Source organism: Eucalyptus grandis, chromosome 6, assembly GCF_016545825.1.
Source record: "Eucalyptus grandis isolate ANBG69807.140 chromosome 6, ASM1654582v1, whole genome shotgun sequence".
In the NCBI taxonomy this organism is placed as follows: domain Eukaryota; kingdom Viridiplantae; phylum Streptophyta; class Magnoliopsida; order Myrtales; family Myrtaceae; genus Eucalyptus; species Eucalyptus grandis.
In genome coordinates this window covers 28,982,844-29,007,332 of record NC_052617.1, presented here as the reverse complement: position 1 = coordinate 29,007,332, position 24,489 = coordinate 28,982,844, and the positions used below count along the sequence as shown (strand labels likewise).

At 38.0% G+C, this 24,489-nt stretch overlaps 1 protein-coding gene and 4 long non-coding RNA genes across 7 annotated transcripts; 4 read left to right on the top strand and 1 right to left on the bottom strand.

The window, feature by feature from the left end:
* Window positions 1-1,751: 1,751 nt before the first annotated feature.
* On the bottom strand, window positions 1,752-6,972 carry LOC104451729 (histone chaperone cia1-like). The gene is made up of 2 exons (XM_039314484.1): window positions 6,819-6,972; window positions 1,752-2,092 (listed from the first exon to the last, which is right to left on the bottom strand). The coding sequence occupies exons 1-2, from the start codon at window positions 6,970-6,972 to the stop codon at window positions 1,752-1,754; spliced, it is 495 nt and encodes a 164-aa protein (XP_039170418.1).
* Window positions 6,973-9,637: 2,665 nt separating this feature from the next.
* On the top strand, window positions 9,638-10,622 carry LOC120294615. The gene is made up of 3 exons (XR_005551854.1): window positions 9,638-9,674; window positions 10,118-10,303; window positions 10,392-10,622. It is a non-coding gene; the product is annotated as an uncharacterized LOC120294615 (long non-coding RNA).
* Window positions 10,623-14,447: 3,825 nt separating this feature from the next.
* LOC120294579 lies at window positions 14,448-15,014 on the top strand. The gene is made up of 4 exons (XR_005551780.1): window positions 14,448-14,580; window positions 14,681-14,750; window positions 14,843-14,908; window positions 14,986-15,014. It is a non-coding gene; the product is annotated as an uncharacterized LOC120294579 (long non-coding RNA).
* Window positions 15,015-17,049: 2,035 nt separating this feature from the next.
* Window positions 17,050-18,057, top strand: LOC108960607. Its single transcript, XR_001988550.2, has 3 exons — window positions 17,050-17,230; window positions 17,347-17,459; window positions 17,546-18,057. It is a non-coding gene; the product is annotated as an uncharacterized LOC108960607 (long non-coding RNA).
* Window positions 18,058-18,547: 490 nt separating this feature from the next.
* Window positions 18,548-23,133, top strand: LOC104449028. 3 transcript variants are annotated; one of them, XR_005552148.1, is made up of 4 exons: window positions 18,548-19,179; window positions 19,896-20,003; window positions 20,085-22,415; window positions 22,635-23,133. It is a non-coding gene; the product is annotated as an uncharacterized LOC104449028 (long non-coding RNA). The 3 variants fall into 3 exon arrangements; XR_005552149.1 differs by having other exon boundaries at window positions 18,549-19,179; window positions 20,085-21,878; window positions 22,117-23,133; XR_005552147.1 differs by having other exon boundaries at window positions 18,558-19,179; window positions 20,085-23,048.
* The last annotated feature ends 1,356 nt before the right edge of the window (window positions 23,134-24,489 follow it).

The following is a 24,489-nucleotide window of genomic DNA, read 5'->3' as shown; positions in this document are numbered from 1 at the left end:
CCTAAAGGGGGGTGAATAAGTGTAAAAAAAAACAAATTAAGCAAATAAATGTAGAATAAGTTATTTTGCAAGTAAAGTCTGACTAAAAGTGACACCGGACTTTTTAATTAAGTTCACACTCAACTTAGATGGCTTAGAAATTCGTGGAATTCAGAAAAAAAAAAAAATAGCGACAAACAAATCAAAAGAGTTAATGAAAGAGAAAATTGAACACGAGATTTATAGTGGTTCGGCTTAGATCAAGCCTATGTCTACTCTCCCACGTTAATAGACTTATTACTAGAATTCACTAAGGTATCAATAGAGAAATACAACTATTTGAGTATGAACACTTAGTGAATGATTTCTTTTTTCTCTCACTAAGTCACTCCTCTAGTGTTTTTCTCTCTTGAATATAATTTGTAAGCATTGTCGATGAAGAACAAGTGATTGGAAAGGCCTCAAACTTTGGAATTTCAATTTTCACGCTCTACCCCAAAATGGACTGAATAACCTCCTTAAACACTCCTCTACGTCTTTCTAACCGTTGGCATTCTCCAGAGGAATTTCTTCCAATCAATTTGTTGGACAAAATCAATTAAGGAAATCTTGTAGCTGTTTAAAGATTGATATGAAAATCCGATGATTGTGGTTGCCCATACAATCAAAATCTAAGTTTTCATAAGTAGATGCTTCCCAAAAAGGAACTTGTCTTCGAGATTGATTTAATAAATTCGTGATTGATTCCATCAATATATTTATAGAAGGTAAGTGAGATTCTTTGCCACAAAGCCAGATATTAAGGATAAATCTCATACGTACTGAATCCTTGTCGAGAGATCAATAATCCTGAGTCTGATTATATATTCGTTTTGAACTTGGGTTCAATCTGGATCTCGTCAGAATAAGAACAAGATAGACTTTGATAGTGACAAGAATAGCACAGAAGTCTAGTATTCTTCAGAATAAGAACAAGAATAGGAAAGTATTGTCAACTTCAAAACCTTATAGGAGTTTTCTCAATAATCTCCCTCTTTTTAATAATGACAAAACTTTCATGCAGATTTAATCATTATATGAAAGTTACATGATAATTGATAAAGAAAACATACATTAATTATAATAAATACACATGGCATCCATAAAACACATCAATTAACAGTATGCAAAACACACCAACCAAGAAAAATCAAATACAATCACAAGTCAAGGATAAAATTCAATCTGCATAGTCTCTCTCCCTTTTTGTCAGCAGCAAAAAGATAAAACCAGTTAAGCATAAAAAGAAGTTGGGTAAAAAAAAAGATCAGGATTGTTTGAGAACACAAACAAGTTGGAAATCCTCCAAGGTTTGCATGGTCTCCTCAAGCTTAGTCAGGCACTGATGGTAAACAGTCTCCACTTTTGCTAGATTCTGCGAAGCCTGCTGATTCAAGGTCTGGACTTGATTATTAAGAGATTGTACCTTGCCTATAAGAGACTATGAGGTAGTACCAAAAAGCAGCATGCGACATTTGGATTTCAAACTCCATTGCATATTGTTGTGCCTTAATCTCCAAGAAGAGTTCTACTATTCGAGGATAGTTTGATTTTGGTTTTGTTTGGGCACTAGCTTCAGCGAATTGTTCTGGTGGAGTATCCAAAAGTGAAGGAACATCGACTTGAACATGTGAAGTTCTTTGCTCCCCTTGAACATTTGCTTCTTTGTATAGACCCTTAGGTCAGACTTCAAGATAATGAGATGCAAAAATATCTTCAGCGTTTGGAGGAGATCAATTGATGCCATCACTAGCAGTTGGTTCAGTAAGAGGAGTTTTATCACCTACTTCTCTTGTCTTGGTGCCTAAAATTTGAGAAGTAACTTCTCCTTCTTGAACCTTTTCTTTTCCTGCACGGGTTTGTTTACTAGTTCCCATCTCCTCATCATATGGAGCATCAATTTCCCTTGTATCTTCTCCTTCCTTGTCAGTCTCATCATGTTCCTTGTTCACATTGGCATCCCCTTTTGAGTCATCATCCTCACTCTCTTTTACTTTAGTTTCTTCACCAACACTCTCTTCTTCTGGTTCTTTTTCACTTTCATCCTCTTCTTCTTCCTCGGAATCAGCAAAACCTTGAAGATCATGCAAGGCAATAGCAGAGATGGTCTCATCATCATCATCTTCCTCTTCTTCATCTTGGAGAAGAATTGGTCATTTCCTTTTTGGTGTTTTTGAGACAACGCTTTTTTCCCTTTGCGTTTCTTCTCAGTAGTAGATCCTGGCTTTACTTTGCTAACATATTCTTTCTTCAAAAGGGTTGAGGCTCTAGAAAGATCCTTCAATTGCATCTTTAAAATCATTTTGCATGGGAGTAATGGTTCTAGAGCAAAGCTAGGATGGCGGTTGAATCTGAAAGTGTTTCAAGAGTCCGGTTACCAATGCAATGTATGGTAGTTGTCATGTCCCTTTCATAATTGTTCTGTACAAGTGCAGTATGATTGTGTGAGGGAGTGAGAAGGCAACACCATTACAGATGGCCCACATCATCTTTATTTCGAATCTAGAAACATCGGTCTTTGAAGCAGCAAGATATTAGAAACAGACATCCAAGAGTAAGTAATACTCCCCTTAGGAATCATGTCCCTTACCAAAAACTTAGTGACATGCTCGTTAGACACATTAATGGGCAGAAATCCACTCCTTTCTACCCCTAGAACGTCAGCCAACAAATTAACTTTAACATCAAACACTCTATCACACAAAGTAAATTGCATATGAGTTGGATCCAAGATAAATAGGTTGGAATAAAAAGTATGCCGCCAATTTGGGGTAAGCTTCTGACGTCTCCACACATAACTTCTTCCATCTAAAGTTTGGCAAACTTTCTCTCAAGTTCACCTTGATTGAACCCAGAAAGTCAAAGTCCATGGTGTGAGGGTTGATGACCCATTTGTTCAGCATTTGAGAGAAAACTTTCTTATGATCTTTTAAATGAAACAACTTTGTCTTTTCTCTAGCGATTTCATTAGCAGCAGCAATTTTTGGTTGAAAATTCTTGAAAACCATCTCATCATCATCTTCTATTTGTTCTTGGTCTGACCCTTCGTCCCAAAGCGAGGATCAGCAGGAAAGTTCGAAAATTCCTTTTCCATAGTTCCAGCCTCTACCAATCCTAACTTCTCTATGGCTCTCAAAAACAAGGTTTCATTTCCATAATCATTTTCTTTCAAAAAAGAACTTGTGAAATCCATAGGATTTCCTCCCAATTTCAAAAATTTATAATGCTTAAGAAGTACCTCAAGCCTTCTTACCGAAATAGGAGTTGCTTCTTGAGTAACTTCCTCTTATGTTGAACAATGAGGAGAGCTGCGAGGCAAATCGTCTCCAATGAGATCAAAATGCATCGGACCTTCAGAGACAATCCGAGGCTTGCGACTAGCAATACGAGAATACGAGAGGATTTCCTTTGATATGACATCGAAGTAGACTTAGAGGACTTCGACGACAGGTTTGTGTGAGAATGGGTGAGAAATTTTACAGAAGATTTGAGAGAAGATCAAGAGAGACGAGGGTTCGAGAGTTAGGGTTTGAAGACAGTTTGGTTTATCGGGAAGAAAATTTTTAAGGTTTTAAAGAAAACGAAGAAAACGAAGTATGACAACCGAACCGTCATAAAAAGAAACTTCCCTTTTTAAAAATTCAAAAAAATTAACTATCAATAATTTTCGAAATAAATTCTAAAAAATCAGTGGGGATATTACAATTTCCAAAAATATAAAAGGCAAGTAATAAATTGAGAATAAACGTACATGTCCAATAAGAAAGAAACTTACGTGCCAAAATTTAATATAAAACTACCTAAGTCTAGAAGGCTTTCAGAAGGATGTATTTTCTATATGTTGATTTGGTGAGTCTGCTCATACACAGACTTTAGTCAGATGCCAGGGTGATATTTAGCTTTTCACAATTGGACTCGAATAAGCCTTGCTCTAGTGGCTTGGTGAAGATATCTGCTAGTTAATTCTTTGAGTTAATGAATTAAATATTGATTTCGCCATTTTGCACATGGTCTTTTAATAAGTGATGGCGAATTTCGATATGCTTTGCCCTTAAATGAAAAATAGGATTTTTGATAAGATTCATCGCATTTATGTTGCCACATCTGATTTCTGTGCATGGTTCTTTTATTCCTAAATCCCTTAGTTGTTGCCTGATTTAGAGAATCTGTGAACAACAACTTTCAAGAGCAACATATTTTGTTTCTGCTGTTGAGAGTGCCATAGTGTTATGCTTCTTTGAGAACCAAGACACTAACATTTGTCTTAATAGTTGACATATTCCTAAAGTACTTTTCCTATCAACTTTACAACCAGCCAGATCGACATCAGAATAACCAAGTAAAATAAAGTCTTATTCTTATGGATACCACAAACCTAACTTCGGATAAGTCACAATATATTTGATAATATGTTTGATAGCACTAAGATGAGATCCTAGGTCAGCTTGGAATCTAGTGCACATGCACACATTGAATAGAATATCAAGTTGAGAGGCAGTGAGATAAAAAAGAGAACCAATCATGCTATTGTATATCTTTTGGTCAACTTTAAAACTGGATATGGGAGTCTCAGTCTTCTTGTAGTTTTCCATCCCGAACTTCTTGATAACGTTTTTGGCATATTTCTCTTGATAGATGAATGTTCCTTTCTTTGGTTGTTTGACTAACAAACCCAAAAAGCAAGTTATAGACTTTGAGAATTTCTTGCACAAATTTTCATTAGAAGATCCAAAGATTATCATCTTCATATATTTGAACAAGTAGAAAATCTTTATCTTCCTTTTTTATAAACAAGGTTGTATCAACCATTCTTTTCTTAAAACCATTGCTTATCAAGAATTTACTCAATATCTCATACCAAGCTCGAGGTGTCTGTTTCAAACTATACAACTCCTTCTTCAGTCTATAGACAAAGTTTGGTTTTCTAGGATCTTCAAATCCTGGTGATTGTTCCACATAGACTTCTTATTGTATAAATCCACTTAGGAAAGCACTTTTTGACACCTATCTAGAATAACCCGAAATCATGAAAATATGCATATGCAAGCAGTAATCTAATGGCTTCTAACCTAGCTATAGGTGCATGAGTCTCATTATAGTCTATTCCTTCTTCTTGTGTGTATCATTTTTTCCTGGTTACTTTGCCCTTTACATCCATTTTGTTTCTGAACACCCACTTCGTTTCAATCATAAATTTCCCTTTTGGTTTTGGAACTAGCTCCAGACATTATTGATACTAAATTGTCTGAATTCTTCTTGCATTGCTTCTATCTAGCTTTCGTCAAATAGTGCTTCTTCTACTCCTTTTGGTTCTATTTCTGAAATAAGTGCTAATGCACTAAAATCTTCTTTTACTTTGGATCTGGTGCGGATTCCTTTTTCTATATTGCCAATAATGAGTTCTTTGAGATGACTTGATTTGTGCTTCCTGAAATCTAATATTCATAAATTCTTCGACAGTCTTAGTATTATTGTTGAAGACCCTATAAGCTTTGCTTGAAGTGAAGTAACCAAGAAATATTCCTTCATCCAATCTTTCTTCAAATTTTCTAGACCGATCATTTGCATTCTTCAAGATAAAACACTTGCAACCAAGCACATGAAAATAAGAGATTTTTGGCTTATTCCCTTTATATACTTCATAGGGAGTCTTATCTAGGACGTGCCTTAAAAATACCCTATTAATTATATAACATGCAGTAGAAACTGTTTTTGCCAAAAAACGAGAAGATATTTTACTTTTTATTAGTAGAGTTATGGCCATCTCTTGTAACAATTTATTTTTTCTTTTTACAACTCTATTTGTTTTGAGGTATATGGAGAGGAGAAAATATGTTGAAGACCATTCTCGTCACAAAAACTTGCAAAGTCTTAATTTTTAAATTCTCCCCCATGATCAGTCTTTATGCTTGAAATAACACAACATTTCTCGTTCTAAACTTTCTTAGCAATTTTTTAAAAGTAAGAGAAAGTTTCGGACTTATTTACTAAGAAGAAAACCTAAGTGAATTGTGAATAATCATCCACAACTACCAAACGGAATTTCTTTCCACCAATACTCTGTGTTCTTGTTGGTCCAAAATGATCCATATGAAAAAGTTGCAAGACATGATTGGTAGAAACTTGATTTATAGATTTAAAAGAGCTTTTAACTTATTTTCCCAAGATACATGGAGTACACAACTCAAACTTTTAGTACACCATTTTGGGAAGACCTCATACTAGCTTCTTAGAATAAAGTTTAGCAATATGTTTCATATTCACATGTCCAAGCTTTTGATGCTAGAGATATGCTTCATCTTGAATTGAAATAAGACATTGAGAGCTCTTTGGACTTATGTCCAGAAGATAAATATTGTAATGTTTTCGCCCAGTAAAGGATTGAGATAAATCTCAACTAACTCTAGAACAAACATCTTCTTGAAAATTGATTCGGAATCCTATGTTATATAACTGGCTTATGCTTAGAAGATTGTAATTCAAACATTTTACAATTGAAACATTGTCGATGATTAAACTTCCAATCTTCACTATTTCATATCCAATCATTTTTCCTTTGTTATTCCCACCAAAAGAGACATTTCCTCATTTTTATTTTTCTAACTTTGCAAAATTGCTTGAATCTCCAATCATATGCTTAGAATAGCCACTGTCTAAGTACCATTTGATTTTCCTTTTAACAATGACCTTGATTTCCTTGTTAGATTTTGAATCTGTGTTTGAGTTTGAGTTTGACTCTAAGTTTGATTTTGAACAAACCATCAGACAAATATTTGCAAATTTCTCTTCGTTTTCCTCACATTCTATGTCACTCCAGATTTTTGCTTTAAGAGCTTTCTTGTACTTCTCATACTTTGCTTTCTTCTTTTTCAGTAAGGGACAGTTAGGCTTGATGTGTACATTCTTCTTGCACTCAAAGCATATTACATCCTTACTTGTTTCAACATCTTCCATTGATCTCTTAAGGGAATTTTTCTTGCTTTGCTTCTTCCAGTTCAATTTTCTTTCATTTCCTATTTAGTTTTCTGAATTTCTTTATCATAAAGGCTAGTTCCTCGTCATCCATGTCATTGACTATATCTGTATCATTGGAATCAGCATTAGACTTGAATGCAAGTGACTTCTTACCTTTTGAATCATCTTCATCATTGATCTGTTCCACTTCATACGACTAAAGAGTGTTTATCAGCTCGTCAACCAGAAGAGGCATGATCCTTTGTGTCTCACTAATTGAAGTATTCACATGGTTCTAGCCATTTGAAAGTCCTCGCAGTAGTTTGTTGACCTTAATTGGAGCAAAAATTGGTTGACCTTGATATGCCAATTCATTTACAATTTCCGTAAAGCGAATGAACATATCTCCAATAGACTCTCCAAACTTCATTCTGAAGGACTCATATTGACCAAGTAAGATGTTTGTGTCTCATTTACACGATCTGTTTCTTCATAAGTGACATAAAGCCTACCCCAGACTTCTTTAGCTATTTCACATGAATAAATTATGTTATATTCAGCAAGCGATAAAGCACGATATAAAGAATAAATAACTTTAGCATTAAGAGCATGTCTCTTGGTAATATCTACTTGATTGGAATCCTTAGCATCTTTATTTATCACTGATTTACCCTTGTCTGAAGTTGATGTTGCCTTTGGGTTGATTCATCTTTCCATAACATCCCATTCCAGAGGATCTCTAGATCTTAGAAACGCCTTCATTTTATTCTTCCACACATTATACTATTTTTCATCAAAGTAGGGTGACATGGTATTGTTTTGTCCTTCAATCAGCCCTGGTGCCAAGATACTAGCCATACAATATCTTTAGTTCAGAAGTAAAAACACTTCAATAAGACAAACACCGCAGCTTTGATTCCAATTTAAAATGCTAGTACTACCACCTAGAGGGGGGTGAATAGGTGTAAAAAACAAATTAAGCAAAGAAATGCATAATAAGTTATTTTGCAAGCAAAGTTTGATTAAAAGTGACACCAGACTTCTGAAGTAAGTTCACACTCAAACTCAATTTAGATGGCTTAGAAATTCGCAGAATTCAGAAAAAGATTGTGACAAACAAATCAAAAGAGTTAAGGAAAGAGAAAATTGAACACGAGATTTATAGTGGTTTGGCTTAGATCAAGCATACATCCACTCTCCCACGTTAACAGCCTTCTAGCTGGAATTCACTAAGGACAAAGAAATATGACGATTTGAGTACGAACACTCAGTGAATGATTTCTTTTTCTCCCACTAATTCACTCATCTTGTGTTTTTCTCTCTTGAATACAATTTGTAAGCACTGTTGATGAAGAACAAGTGATTGGAAATGCCTCAAACTTTGGAATTTCAATTTTCATGCTTTACCCCAAATGGATTGAATGACCTTCTTAAATACTTATCTACGTCTTTCTAACTGTTGGCATTCTCTAGAGGAATTCCTTCCAATCAATCCGTTAAATAAGATCAATTAAGGAAATCTTGTGGCCGTTTGAAGATTGAGATAAAAATCCAATGATTCTCGTCGCCCATACAATTAGAATCTAGGTTTCCATAAGTAGATGCTTCTTGGAAAGGAACTTATTTTCGAGATTGATTTTATCAATTCGTGATTGATTCCATCAATATATTTATAAAAGGTAAGTGAGATTCTTTGCCAGAAAGCCAAATATTAAGGATAAATCTCGTACGTACTAGGGGTGAGCAGCGGTTTAGGGTCGACCCTGGACCGACCCTGGACCGGCCCAACCCTGCCGGTCCTGGTCCGGTTCCCAAGAGGACTGGGTCGGTCCTTGGTCCTGAAATTTCAGGACCAACACTGTGCGCGGTTGGTCCTCGGTCCTAAGAGTTTTGGGTCGGTCCAACCCGACCAACCCTGTATATTATTTATATTATATTATTTATAATTTTTTTATTTTTTTTTGGGTAAGGAATTATTCTTTTATATATTCAAATGGTCAAACTTAATTAAAATTATGTTAAAATTGACTCCTCAGCTCACTGTCACGCACTAACGGCATCCAAAGCACTAACGGCATCCAAAAGTGTGACGTTTACGCCACAAAGTCTTCACGGCGTCCTCTCCTCCACAGTCCAAACTCCAAAGTCCACAATCCAGATTCCAGAGTGTTCTTCACCGTGAAGACCATGGAGTCTTCACAGTTACGGACTTGCAACGTCCAAAACGCTGCAAAGTCTACGCCGTTAATCTCCTCGTGGGTATGTTCTCTTCCATTTTTTTCTTCTTTGTTCTTCAAATTTGCCAAAATCAAAAGTAGCGACATCCTTGCTCGCCTCTGGTTGCCCGCGCCGCTCGCCTCTGGTTGCCCGTGCCACTCGCGCCGCTCACCGCTCGCGCCGCTCGCCGCTCGCGCCGCGCGTCGCTTGCTTCTCGCCCTTTGCTGTTGTTGCTGGCCCCTCTCAACCCTCACCACTCACCACTCACCGCTAGCCTTGCTTAACGCTCGCTGCTCGCCGCTAGCCTCGCTCAACTCTTGCCGCTCGCCAGTCGACGCTCGCCCCACTCGATGCTCGCACTTGCCGCTTGCCACTCGTGCCGATCGCCTCGCTTATCGCCGAGTAAATCAGAAGGAAAAAGAAGAAGCCCTAATTAGAAACCCTAATACTCGGCTCGCCCTTGCTTTCCGAACACAACTTGGCTAGTGAGTTCTACTTTGTGCTTCTTTTGAGATCTTCAACCTCATGTATGCTCTTGATTTGTGTTGATTTTTTTTTCCATGTTTGCTTCGTGTACGTGACCGGTTTGGCTGGGTATTAGTCTCTATGATGTGTATGTGCTTTGAGAGAGAGATCCTAGTTTTCTGTTATACACTTTCTTTTTCACAATCTGATCCTTACAATGTCCTATTCACCATAGATATTTCAAAGAAGAGGCATACCTTGAAGTGGATGGTATTTGAATCAGTGGTGGAGAATATTTGGGTTGAGCTGTGTACTCAGATTATCACCACAAGTCGATTACATATTTGGTTTATTTGCTCTGCTTCTTACAATGCAAATAACAGAGGGACGGCTTGCTGACTGAGGAACATGGCTGCAAGTGTATGAAAGCTACCTGAAGTATCTTCTCCTTTGCTCCGCAAAGGATTTTCTGAAAAGCATTTGATGATGGGTGAACAAGAATGCCACTGTCAAACATTCCCAATGCTAGACGTCTTGAGAAGAACAATCAACTTCATCGTAGTCAGGCCCATATGATGTAATTTTCGTTGTCTTTTCCAGCGCAGCAATTGAATTACTTTGCTGATCAATAGGTTGGCTCTTAATGGAGGTACATTCCTTGGCATTTTTATCTGTTTTAATTACTCACTCGGGAACACATTTTTCTGTTTGTTTTTTAAGTTTCTCACTTACAACAGGGGGACTTGCCTAGACTGTCTGCCTCTCGTCAGTTGTCATGCCCTCTACTCTCTGTTTGCTGACCCAATCATAGTAGCGCGTAAGCATTTTGGAGACCAATCTTTGAGCTAAGTTCACGATTGTATACCGTGGGAGACATGATCAATCAAAGTCAGGAAAAATAATTTGAAGTTGTGCGTATATCACAAGAGGATCAACTTCTTGGCTGTCTCTTTTGTGTATTTCCTGATTTAAAAGAGCGGGCTCATCGGCTTAGCAACTGAAGCAAGGCCACTCAATTTGACAATGAGCATACGATTGGTAATGCTAAAAAAAATTGTAGCATTTTGGGATGAAATAAGAATTTCCTGCAAGTATGGGTTCAAATTGTCCTATGGATTTTCTAAGAAATTGGCTTTTTCTATTGGTTGCAGGCTCCATCATTGTAGTGCTAATGACTTTCCCAAAGAATTGACTTAATTTGGCACAAGAATCAAGCCAAATTCACTTGACTTGGGAGTCGTGTGGCAAGGTAAAAATCACTTTATTATAGACATGCACCGGCAAACTCTCTAAACTTTATGAACTCATCATTATCAAGTAACTATGGATGCTACGTAGCTATAGTTTAATCTGAATAATAATTAAATTTCAGACCGAAGTGCCCACTTTTTCTTTTTGGGCTTTGTGTCCTTTTTGCTCTTTTGACCTCAATTTATGATTTTGTTGATTACTTTAGCTCCTCTTACTATGTTTAGGCCTTCATAAATTCTGCTCAATGCCTCATGTTGGCAAATATTCGGATCTAGTGAAGTGCCTATCACAATGTTCTGATGTGCTATTCTACTACTAATTTGAATGAATCACACCCTTGAAAAGTGGTACAACCTTACCTAACATGAATAACTTTATGTAGATCCCAAGTTTGTCAATTTTCCTTCTCTTCAGGGAAATCATTCTAAAGATCCCTTTTTCTTTATCACTTAACTTCTGCATTTTCTTTCCTAGTAAAATTTCTTTTCCCCCCTCAACCTTTTCCTTGTCAAGACTAGTAGCGGTCATGGTTCTCAACCACCCAACATATAAATAGCTATTTGATGTTGCATTTTTCTATTATTTGCTGCATGTAGTTTCTGAATAGCTATTTGATGTTGCCACCTCAAAAATGAAACCATAGCTGATATTTTTTGTTTCATTAGTGAGTGCAACGCTGAAGCTTATGTGTTGGTACTCAAATATTCAGGTGAACTTGATGGATTTAGATAATATTTCAACTGAAGTGGAGGGATGCTACGAGATCAGTCCTATGATGGAATCGTCTAGCCATGGATGTGAAGACAACTTAAAAGAGTCAACCAAGGTATCCACTAATCATCCTCCTCTTTGTAAGAAGAGAAAAATGGATAAATCTATTGCATGGGATAATTTTTCAAGAATCATAGATGAGAAGACAAAAAAAACATGTATGGTAAAGTGCATTCATTGTGGAAAGGAGTATTCATATACTGTTAACAATGGTACTTCAACGATGTTGAAGCATTTAAAGAAGTGCAATAAGTATCCTCCCAATATAGATAAGAGGCAAAAATTGTTTGCACCACGTGATGCAAATGTGCTTGGCAAGGCAAGGGGAGATACTGGTACTGGTAATGATAGTGGTAATATCTTAACAACATGGAAATTTGATCAAGACCGGTCTAGGTACATGCTTGCTCGGATGATCATCGTTGATGAACAACCATTTTCTTTGGTTGAGCGTGCTGGATTTCGTGATTTTGTTACTGAGATACAACCTCTTTCACACATTTGTCACGATTTACGGTAGCTAGAGATTGCATCAAGTTGTATATGAATGAAAAAAAGTTCTTTGAAGGCTTTCTTTGGTAAGCTTAGATCAAGGGTTGCACTCACGACCGATACATGGACTTCTTTCAAAATCTGAACTATTTATGTCTTACTGCACATTTCATTGATGAAGACTGGAAATTACACAAAAGGATCATCAATTTTATGGTGATACACAGTCACAAGGGCAGGGAGATTGGGAAAATACTTGAAAAATGCATCTATGAATGGGGAATAGAAAGAAATGTGTCTACAATCACAGTGGATAATGCTAGTGCGAATGATGTTGCCATTGATTATTTGAAAGATAAATTTTCAAGAGATGGGTCATTGGTCTTAGCTGGTGAGGCTTTACACATGAGGTGCACTGCTCATATATTGAACTTGATTGTAAAAGATGGCTTGTCTGAGGTACGTGATTCTATTGCACGCATCCGAAACATTGTTAGATATGTGAGGAGTTCTCCCATGAGAGCTAAAGCTTTCCAATCTTGCATTGAGGTTGAAAGAATCACTCATAAGGGTTCGGTATGTTTAGATGTTGCCACTAGATGGAATTCAACTTATCTCATGTTACACACGGCCATAAAATTCAGAAAAGCTTTTGAAAGGATGGCGGAAGATGATTTGTCTTTCCAATCTGAGCTTAGCAATGATCCTCCTAAAAATGAAGATTGGGAAAATGCCACTATTCTTTCCAAATTTCTGAAGCAGTTTTATGATGCTACCAATCAAATGTCAGGGAGTTTATATACCACTTCGAATGATTATTTTGAGGGGATAGCTTTTTATATAAATATTTGAAAGATGCAAGTAATGCTTTGGATCCCAAGCTTAGAGCTATGGGTGTGAAGATGAAGGGAAGTTTGATAAATACTATGGGAGTTTAGATAAAGTAAACATGATGGTTTTAATTGCAGTGGCATTAGATCCTACAAAAAAGTTGCAATATGTGAAGTTCTGTTTTGAGCAAATTTATGATGATGAAGCAAAAATTGAAGAAATGCATGATAAGGTGAAGTATGTGCTGGAGCGTTTATATGCATTTTATGAGCAATCTTTTTCTAGTCATGGTCATCAATATTTGGGTGGTCAATCTATACCTGTTGATAGTAGCAGTGCTTCCAATATCGATGGAAATGATGAGAGTGATGAGGTTAACGTCAAAGCTTGGCGAAAAAACTTTTTCCACCAAAAGAAAAAGGGGCGCGATGACAACAAATCGGAGCTTGAACGGTATCTTGAAGAGGAAGCTGAAGATATTCTTGATCTTGACATTTTGATGTGGTGGAAGAGTACTGGTTCAAAATATAAAATCTTATCTTTGATAGCTCGAGATGTTTTGCCTATTCCTGTAACTACTGTTGCTTCAGAGTCGGCTTTTAGTACTTCGGGCCGTGTGCTTGATGGTTTTCGAAGTTCTTTGACTCCTAGAGTAGTGGAAGCTTTAATTTGTACTCAAGACTGGTTGAGAGCTGCTCGTGTGCCTATTAATATTGAAGAGTGTATTGAAAATGCTGAAAAGTTTGAATTGGGTAAGCTTAAATTATGCATATTTCTTTTTTCTTGTTAATTCGTTTGTAGATCTAATGAATGAATTCTTTTTTTTAGATATGGATTGTCTTACCAAGGAGATTACCATCAATAAAGAGAGCTTGCACATTGAATGAATATATATGGTGAGATGTTCTATCAATAGCACTAATAGTAATGGTATTTATAGTTTAGTTGCATATGCCGCATTCTTGATGGATGTTCCTAATCTTGCGAGTTGGATGTTCGATTTGCTTTTTGTGAAGGAACTGATTTTACCGAGGGACAATGGGAATCTGGACCGAATTGGACAGGGATTACTGATTTGATATTGTGGAGAGATGTCGCGAAATCGACACTCTGGTTTGGTGTAGGGTCTCTCTGCTTCTTGTCTTCTTGCTTTGCTCAAGGAATCAGCTTCAGGTGTGATGAAGTCATTTTTTGTTTGTTTGGCTTATGTCTACATGGGTTTTTGATTGCAAGAGCACCTGGTGAAGGGTGATATCCGATTATCTTCGTGATGGCCTATGTTATCCGCATTTTCTCTGCAATTTGCCAACTGGGGCTTCTCTTGTTGGGGTTATCTTTCTTCTCCAATTCCATCTGTCAAAGGTATAGTCTCAACCTAGCGTTTGCTCTGTTTCTCCATTTGGATAAAATTGTGAGCTAAGGTGCAGTGCTAATGCAGGAAGAATATTGAGAAGAGGCGTGACATCCAGTTAAAAGAAGATGACATCTTGAGAGTGGCTAGATTAATACTTCCTGCTGCTAATCTCGCAATTTCAAAGACGCTGAGAGCTTTTCTCTGGAGAGCCATCCATGACCCTAAAAGTACGTCGTGGTGGTGGGCTAGTATTCATGTTCAATCCTTATATGCATATTGCTTAGGTCGTTCATCCTTGATCGACTTTTTTGTTTTTTTCCTGATTAGGTAGCTCCGTTTCTCCTTCTTGGAGCTGAATATGGCCATCTCATCACGCTTCAGAGGCTATGCGCAATTGGTTAGTGAGAGCAAGCTCATAATTGTACTGCACCAAAGTCAGAACCTGTTTTGCAATGAATATTAATGCCTTATTCTTTTGACTTTGAGCAGGGTTCTTTGTCAGCTTCACCGCCCCGAAACTATACTTGCGCTATTCAGCTCGGATAAGCCAAAAAGGTACATACGTTTGCTGATAACGTATATAAATGTTACCTGCTTATGCTTATAGACTAAGCATACCTCGGTTTGTATAGTTGAGTGCTCCAAATGGTGGGTTTTGAAGCTTGGGGTGCTTGCTCCCACAAGAAAATCGTGGCCGCATCAGCAATCATGGCCTTCTAGAACCTGATGACTATAAAAACTCACTTGCTCACAGGTGAACTTAAAAAGACGAGTCTCTGAAATTTAAGACGTGGTGTAGACTTTTGTGAAGTAGCTGTTGACGACTAAACTTGTTTAGAGCATCGTGTCTACTTAACTTGACAGTTTGGTATTGGTCTCTTGATAGCGTTCATATCTGTCGTGGTTCTCGCGTTACCATCGACAATATTCGGGAGCAAATCTTGAAGTAGCTGCGAAGGAAAAGGAAGATTTAACACAGGAGCAGCCGGACAAGGCTATAGTTGTCGCAGAAAAGATGTCCCGTGACTAGTGCCGAGGCTTTATCGGCGACATCCGAGACACCGTTGTACTGTCCAAGGAGCGTTGTAGATCTTGCAATGCGAAAATGGGTTCTCCCCCTCCGGTGAATAATCTATCTATAAAACTAATACCTTTTCTCGTATAATGTATATTCTATTCAAATCACTTTGGCTCTTGCAATTTTGGAATGCGGGCATTTAGATAGACCGTAGAGTTAGGCCTGTTTTTCCTTGTCCTAGTGGCTTATCTACCGTTGGAGAAGAACCCGGGAAGCTTTGTGTTTGATCTAGTTATGTATATGCATGATGAAAAAATTCATTAGATCTAGTTATGTATATACAAGACGAAAAAAAATTATTGAGATACTTTTTTTTGTCTTATATGCCACATTGTCGATTTCATACACTGAGATACTTTTTTGTAAGCTTACTTTTTTAAGGTGTATGAAAAAAAAAAAGATGAAAAAAATTATCGATCGGTCCCGGGTTGACCCTGGAACCGGACCGAACCCATTGGGTCGGTCCGGTCCTTGGTCCCAGGCTCAATAGGGTCGGTCCTCGGTCCTAAAAATTGAGGACCGACACTGTACGGGTTGGTCCTAGGGTTAGGGGGTGGCCCGGACCAACCCGGACCATGCTCACCCCTAGTACGTACTGAATACTTGTCGAAATATCAATAATCCTGAGTCTAATTATATCTTCATTCTTGACTTGAGTTCAATCTAGATCTTGTCAAAGTGGGAAAGACTTATGGAGTAAAATAGATTTTGACAACATTCCACGATATAGCACAAAAGTTTAGTATTATTCAGAATAAGAACAAGAATAGGAAAGTTTTGTCAATTTCAAAACCTAATAGGAGTTTCCCAATCTTGAACATGGGATGAGAACAAGGTTTGTTGGTGGGAATAAGTCGCTTGGGAGCCAATCCCCTTACTTGATACAGAAGTTGAAAAAAAAAAGAGATAGAGGAAGCCTAGATTGCTAGAGACAAAAAATAGAAAGGAAACATAAAGAAAAAAATTTAGAAAGGAATATTCGATCGTGGCCATCCAAACTGAATTAGGATGTTACGTCAGCGTCTCAGCGGTTAAATTTAAAAAGGAAAAAATCACAAAAAATCCTAAACTTTGTCCAAAGTAACAAATTTATCTCAAACTTTTTTTTTTGTGACATGAAAAACCCAAATTTTGATAATCGTAACACATTTACCCCAAACTCTATGACCAATGGCATTTTCGTCTTTTTTATTTTATCTTTTTCCTTTTCCTTTTCTTTTTTTTTTCCCTTTTTTCTTCTTCTCTCTTCCCTCCACTAGCCATGACAGAGGGAAACTAGCCCAGGCGTGGACAGCCCTCACCAAATTCGACAGAGAGAAAAGAGAAGAAGAAAACAAAAAGAAAAAAAATTAAAAAAGTAAAAGACGAATATGTCCTATAGTTTAGAATAAATGTGTCAATATAAGTTCAGAATTTTTTATGTTATGAAAAAAAAAAATTGGGGTAAATTTGTTATTTCACATAAAATTTGGAATTTTTGGTGGTTTTTTTGTCATTTAAAAATGTAAAGTTACGCGTGCTACTTGGAAAATCTCGTCGGTCATAAGGGCACGTAAGTTCGCGTTTCCAAACAGGGCAAATCCTTGACTTTTATTCCACGCCTGCCATGCCACGCCACGGACGCCAACTCGCGCAAACGTGGTGGATAACTTCGTCACGTGGCACGAATCCCTAGAACCTTCTCTTCGATCTGTTCTCTTGGTCAACGTGTCCGATCGATTGAGCCGTGGATTCTCGTAGATCCGCCCGCGATCTGCCGATCGCGCATAGCTTTGCCGCGGTTCTGCGTAGATTCTTCGGTAAAGCTCCTTTTTTCGCTTCTCCTGTATGATTGATGAAGACTCTCTCTCTCTCTCTCTCTCTCTGCGTTAGATCTGTTCCTCTTGCATCATCGATTTTTCGATTTTCGGAGCAGATCGATCAAGCATCGGGTTTTGTGATTCGGGCGGTATTTCGAGATATCTGTCTCTGGTGTTCTTCTGCCGCAGATTCATCGCCGCGCACGAAAGCCGAGAGTTTAGCCTGCAGGTACATATATAGCGAAGAAGCTCTTAGTTTTCCTGTTTTCGTTTTGAAGCATATGTAACGACTTTCGTTGCAATCATGCTGTTCAGATGCGGCAGATCGCGTGTTCCTCGCTGAGGTCGTGTTGCAGCGGACTATCAGTTCGATGTTGGTGGCCAGACGGATTGAGGAGGTCATTTCATATTTTACGTGTGGATGGCGATCATCAGAGCCGGTGTATTTGTATTCCCATACAAAGAAGGACTCGCGAGATGATGGCATGGTGGCTTTGACTGTTTGATACACGATTATCTGCTGGTCAGTAGCTTTTCATTATTTATGAAAATAGGAATGATTGGTTGTGTGGGGGAATTAGAGGTGTTAAATGGGTTGCACAACCCATTTATAGACCCATTTATGGTTAAATGGGTCATTAATGGGTCAAGCTTTCTTTCATAAAGCACCCATAATGAGTTTTAATGGGTTAAGATTAAGATATATGAGTTTTAAATGGGTTAAAGAGTTGACCCATTTATCAACCCATTAAAAATAAACCTATTTATTTTCATTTAAAACCCCATCATCTCTCTCCTCTTTTTGACTTTACAATTTTTTTTTATAAAAATCGAAATTATAATTATAATTATAATTATTTTTTTTATTTTTTATTTTTCCTTCTTCTTATTTTTTTCTTTCTTCTTCCTCCTGGTCGCACGGCGATGGCCGGCGACCGGCGAGCCTCGAGCTCGCTCGCGGCGAGCGGCGTCGGGCGAGCTCGAGCTCGCGGATCTCACGAGGCGGAGGCTCGAGCCTCGCCGATCCGGCGAGACTCGAACTCGCCGTCGGGGCGAGGGGCGAGCTCGAGCTCGAGGCTTGCTTGTGGCCGACTACCGACCGAAGAAGAAGAAGAAAAATAAAAATAAAAAAGAAAAAGAAAAAGAAATATTATATTATATTCTTAAAAATAAAAATAAAAATAATTAAAAATTATTTTTAAAAAAATAAAAATAAAAATAAAAATTATTTTTAAAAAAAAAAAAAATTAATTTTTAAAAAAACAAAAAATAATTAAAATTTGATTTTTTTAAAATAATTATTTTAAAAATTATAAAAATTATCTATTAAATTTATGTTGTATAAAACCATTTTAGCAATATCATTTTAAAAATATATATATAAACTTTTTTAGGTTTCGTTAAATGGATCGGGTATGGGTCGGGTGCGGGTCGAGTCGGGTATGAGTCAAAATTTTTGCATTGTAATAAATGAGTCGTAAACGGGTTAAATGGGTCGATTTGGGTCGGACCATTTATGACCCGACCCAAACCCGACCCGACCCACCCGTTTAACAGGGGGGGATACAAGTGGTGAGATTTTGAAAAGGGGGTCGTGAGAGGAAAAGGATGATGAGATGCTGGAATAAGAATGTGCGACTGTCGTCGACCTTTGCCATGACAGGTGCGCTTTCATGGCGGGTCAAAAACCCCAATAAAATTTTGTTTTTTTGGTTGTGTCGGGGGGAGATGGTACTGGGTTTTCTTTAGCCCGGCTCTTCCCCCTTGGCGCGGTGTCGTCTCTGTCCCTCTGTTTCTCTGTCTCTGTCTCTGTCTCTCTCAGTTGCTGATATCTCGCAAGAAACCAATTGTTTCATTAATCGGAAGGCAATCAAGTTCTGACACGATGACCTCGAAATACGACACACGGCTTATGCTGGAGGAAGTCCTCGATGATATTCAACCCGAAGGTACAACTACCCCGCTTGATCCATTCTACCATAACTTCGCCTTCTGAGTTTATACCATGTTATACGTTCAAAAAAAAATTATACTATATTTACTTTCTATTCAGTGGTATTCAACCCAAAGGTACAACTACCCTGCTTGATCCATTCTACCATAACTTCGCCTTCTGAGTTTATACTATATTATACTTTTTAAAAAAAAGTTCATACTATATCTACTTTCCATTCACTGGTGTCGAGTACCGCCAGTTAATTTGGGTGGGCCAAACTGTTATTGTCCGTATATATTTTAGTTCATCAACATGGAAAACAGCACCAGGCCTGACGCTGTATATGGTCAATTGCGGCCATTCAATTTTACTGGATTGCTTGCAAACTGGCACTCTTATCAGTATTTATTTTAGTCCATGAACGTGGATAAGAGTGGAAGGCTTGACGTTCTTAACAGATATTCGCAATGGTAAATCTTGGAATTTACCTGTTCATTGCTGTTCTCAAGCAATCTCATCGTAATTAATGGCTAATGCTCACCACAGCCAATGATCGCTGTCCACCATCATAAAAATTTTATTAGGCAATATTTTTTAATACTAATCCTGTGGCTCACATAAATGGACATGCCCTGAGAGGGCTATCGATGATGGGCTCCTTTGTATAGTCCCAGTAAAGTAAGTTCGTGTAGATATGATTTTGCCTTAAGTTTTCAGTTTCTTCATCAGACATCTGCGAGAGTAATCTGGAACTTCTTTGAGAGATCTGCTTGTCCTTCTTTCGTGGCAAAGGTCATGTTTGCACATGATCTGCAAGAAGAGAGTTTGGAATAATAGGTATTACTTTTTGTTCCCCTTAAACCTTTATGTAAATGTACATATTGAGGTTTTGACATTGCTCTTTCGTTGTTTTGACAGGTGAAGTGCTGGTCCCTTGATCGATCTTGTATCATTAGAATTCTGGTTCGTCAGCAGAAGTCCCCTTTGTTCTGTTTGGATAAAATAATCCTGGATGGTCATTGCTAAAGTGTTTTCAGAGGGCAGAGAAACATTTAGATGCAGCTGTACAGGTTCTTCTAAAATTCTATCTAGCAGCTGGGGATATGACCTGCTGTTTAGTTTCATGTTCTCCATCATCTTTGAAAGAGGTAAGCATGGTAAGCATATGTGAGAAGGAATCTGTATGGCTATCAAGAAGGATGTGAGAGGAAGTAATCGTGGGATGTAAAAAAAAGTCATAGTTAAGGACCTTTGTCATGACAGGTGCGCTTGCATGGCAGGTCAAAACAACCCTAATGAGATGTTCTTTTTTAGTAGTTGGGGGGAGATCAGACGGGCTTTAGTTTTTTGGCTCGGCTCTCCCTTCTCTCTCTCCCTGCCTCTCTGTCTCTGTCTCTGTCTCTCTCTAAGAGAAAATGGTTCGACATGGCTGGTTTCTCTGAATGAAGAAAAAAAACATGAAGAAGAAGATATCCTCTTGTAATGCCATGGAAATTGTTCCTATAATACATATTGGAGGTACTTAATCACTTCTCAACTAATAAATATATATCACTGCCAATTTTGTATACTATGCCTTTACTGAATTAATCATCAGCATGACATCGCTGCATTTGATATCATCACAGGTTTTATGTATCCCTTTACAGCTTTGTATTGCTGATGGTGAACAGCTAATTTCTCTTCAAAAATGGGTACAGGAAAAGGAATCATTACAAAGATTGGCATGCTACATACTTTTATGGATTTGCTATTATTAGTTAGAGAAATTTCCTATCCTCTCTATCTCTATGAATGGTAACCAATATTAATTGTGATTTCATGAACACTTTATGCAATTGTTTTAGAATAAATATATCCAGTGGCTTCTTATCTAATATTTTTCAAGCTAAGGTAGTAATGCAAGTAAAGTGGGCCAGATAAATGCACTTTGTGTAAATATATGGTTGATGAATATATTTTCTAAGACACTCAATTGCAAGTTGCTTCCTGTGAAGCTGATTATTAGATTCTCAAGTTGAACCAATGTGTATCTCTGAGGGAAGTGATCCATGATTGACGAGAACGGACATTTGTTTTGTCCTCCGGTCATTTTGCTGTATTCTTATTTATGAAGCAATGGGAATGGAAATTCTGGGCAAGATAGCTGAAGTAAGATATGCATTTTGCTATGTATGTAGTAGAGAAATTATTTGTAGCCTGAAGTGGATGTGCTTTTGGAGCAGTTAGAATTTAGGAGTGTTCTATTAGTGGTATGACCATTCCCTTGTATTCTCATGTACTAAGCGTGGTGTGCATTAAGTATGTTCTTTATGTAAATGGAGCCATCTCCCTGCTAGTTTTTGGCTGTTCTAGCATCTGGATGGAGGAGCACTTATCTCGTGAAGGTGTTAAAGTGGTGGTATGATGCCAAATTACGAGAACATGGCAAGCCTGAATTGTCAAGCCTTTTTGAGATGAACTACTAAGAGTCAGACTGGACCAGATTTAGGACTTCGAAGATTCAGCTAGCGAATGGCCCGGGCTTGTCCTTCCCATGGGTAGCAGCACCGGATTTAGATTTAGTCAACTCAGTCTATATTCAAGATTCAATGTGGTCTTTTCACCTCATTTTTGTACTACTATGGTTGAACCCGATGTATCTGTTGCTCGAAAATGGACTCCAGAAGAGTTTAGGCAGCTTGGTGGAAGCTTGTGCCAACCATGTTACATGTGGGTTTTCTTTTTCTGTTGGTTTCCCTTGTGCTTTAAAATGAGTCACTTGGGTGGAATTCAGTCTAAGCTGCGTCCAGTGCTTTTAAGCTCAACATATGTTTTATGTTTTGAGTGGCATAACCTTGTTCATCCTAGGTTTTTATTGTTCATACGGTTCATTTTATCGAATGTTCACAGGTAACTGGGATCTTATATATTGATTAATCGTGTCTAATAAAGTTGTGTGATTTGGTAGAGAGCTAAGCTTGGTGCCATTCGGAGTGTTGTCTTGTGTAGACATGGATCCTCCCTGCTGCTGGTTTGTCTTGGTAACTCTATCCCTCGTTTGGCTCTTATTGGTGAACTCCTGAGGGAATCTACCGTTATCAAAGACAACTCAATTGTATGCATGCTGACTCATTGGTAGAAAACTGATGAACATGTTTCCTTCCTATCCATAAACAAGTGGAAGAATCTGCTTTTAAGTGCAGATAGTGTGCTTGTCAAGGAACTGAGTAGCTGTACTGCCTTCATTGTTGTCGATTTCTTGGGAAGGTATATTCTTTATGAGTACTGAGGACTCTGCCACTAAGTCACTGAAATTCCCTCGTCTTTCACTGCCTGTCAAATCAATGTTCTTTCTTAGTTATGGTCCTTACTGCCAATGTTATCTATTTGTGCTTTTCAACGAGTAATGCATGGATGTAGTAGATATGGTATTGTCAGAATCTGGTTGATTGTTGCACAATCTCACTGCGCCCAATTTCTTTAAAGGATATGCCAAGCCGTTGCCATGATTTGTGGAGGGAGCTTGAGAAGCAAGATCTGTTGGCTTCCAACATAATTTGGAAAATTCCAAGTTTGAGTTAATTAAGAGATGCGCGGAAATAGCGGACAGCAGGATGTTCGTAGGTTTCTTTTCCTCTTGTGCCCCGTCAGTTACTGGAAAAATACTCCTATGGACCAGGTGAAGTTGAGGCCACTCCATCCCAGCAGCTTATATGGAGTGGGCTCACGTATTGGGAGCCGATGCATGGAGTAGTCATTGACCGGTGAGCTTAAAATCTAGAATCATGCCCTTGAAAAGGGATAATAGTTTTCCTTTTTGTGCCTCTGATTATTTTGTTGTCTGCTAGCTGGCTAACCTTACAATCGAGTTGCATTGAGCTTGACGAGTGGGTTACCAGATACCGGAGTGATTCTTGTAGATATTTTTCCATTTTCATTTGGAAATCTTTGGCATTTAAAAATTAATTGCATATAATTTTGCTCTTTTCGATTTATAGAAAAAAAATTGGATGTCTTTGAAAAGTTGTGAGAGTGCGATCCATTTCTATGGGCAGTATTTGTGAATTCAACAATTTTACTGCGTTACTGTTTTGAGCGTGTTCCGTATCAAGTCATGAATAATTTTAATTTTCTAGAAAATTATCCTTTGATTTCAGTAGTTGCACCAAGTGAAAAATTAACAACGATATATATGCTAACTCGAGATGAAAATGTAGCGATAATACAATTTTGAGCACCCTTCCCACGTTTATTACTCAGTTTCTGTGGATGTTGAGACTTCTTGACGGCCTGTCCATAATCTTCGGGCTTATTTATATTTCTGACGTTAAAAAAATAGGAAAACGGATTGTGTATGGGAAATCCTATTGTGAAGTAAGAACTAGATCATGCGAATTGTTCCTTTTACCCAGATAAGTCGATGCTGAAGTCGACGTTTCTTCCAGGTGCACGTCTGTTCATCTCTTCTGTGGTTTTGATTAATTCCTTTTCCGTCTTTTAGCTTTGAATTTACCTTGTGGTGGGTCCATAAGCTCAAATATGGTAAGAGCGCTCAAGCCCACTGGGCTTGGGAGGATGGTGGTTCGAGTCCACTTGGATCCCTTAATGTCGGTCCATGGTCAGCTGCAAAATGTATTTGCCAACCGGGCTTTTCTCTATAGTTAAAATTAACAAAAATTCACTTTTTCTCATGATATTCACTGCTCGAGTAGAAACCCAGTTGTCACTTCAATTCATGTTCAAGTTTCTTTTTCAAAGTCTGGTTGTGATCATCTGTTTGTACACCATTTGACGACGCTCCACGATTGCATACGCAAGTCTTTTTAATGGGATTGCACAAAAGAAGTCCAATGTTTTCGCACGCAACTTCTTATGGTATTGGTCTAGATGATCTAAGACCCTCTCGATTGTATCTTCTTTTCTAGAGAGCATCGCTCAAACTTCGATCGACTTGTTCTCGACCCATGTTGCTCCTTTTAGTTGAGTGAACTTTCTGATGCGACCTGTGGCCTTAATGGAATGCCGAAAGGCTCGACCTGTATCATTGATGGTAGTGGCCCTAGATTTTGCATTGCATGCTCTTGGCTCCCAAAAGAAAAGGAATTATGAAGAGTGTGTATTGGGTGTTTGGTCATCTCGCTTCAGTGGTGATTAAGCATATGAAAATCTAGCTCACTTTCATCAAATATGTAGAGGGATTGTGTGGTGACAATGGCATGAATGATGGGCACTGATTTGATCCAATTTGCTCTTCGTCAATATCCCAAACCCAATGCCGGAATGAACCTTTGTTCATTCCGTAGTATGGCTTTGCACTTCAAAAAAGTCATAAACTTATGAC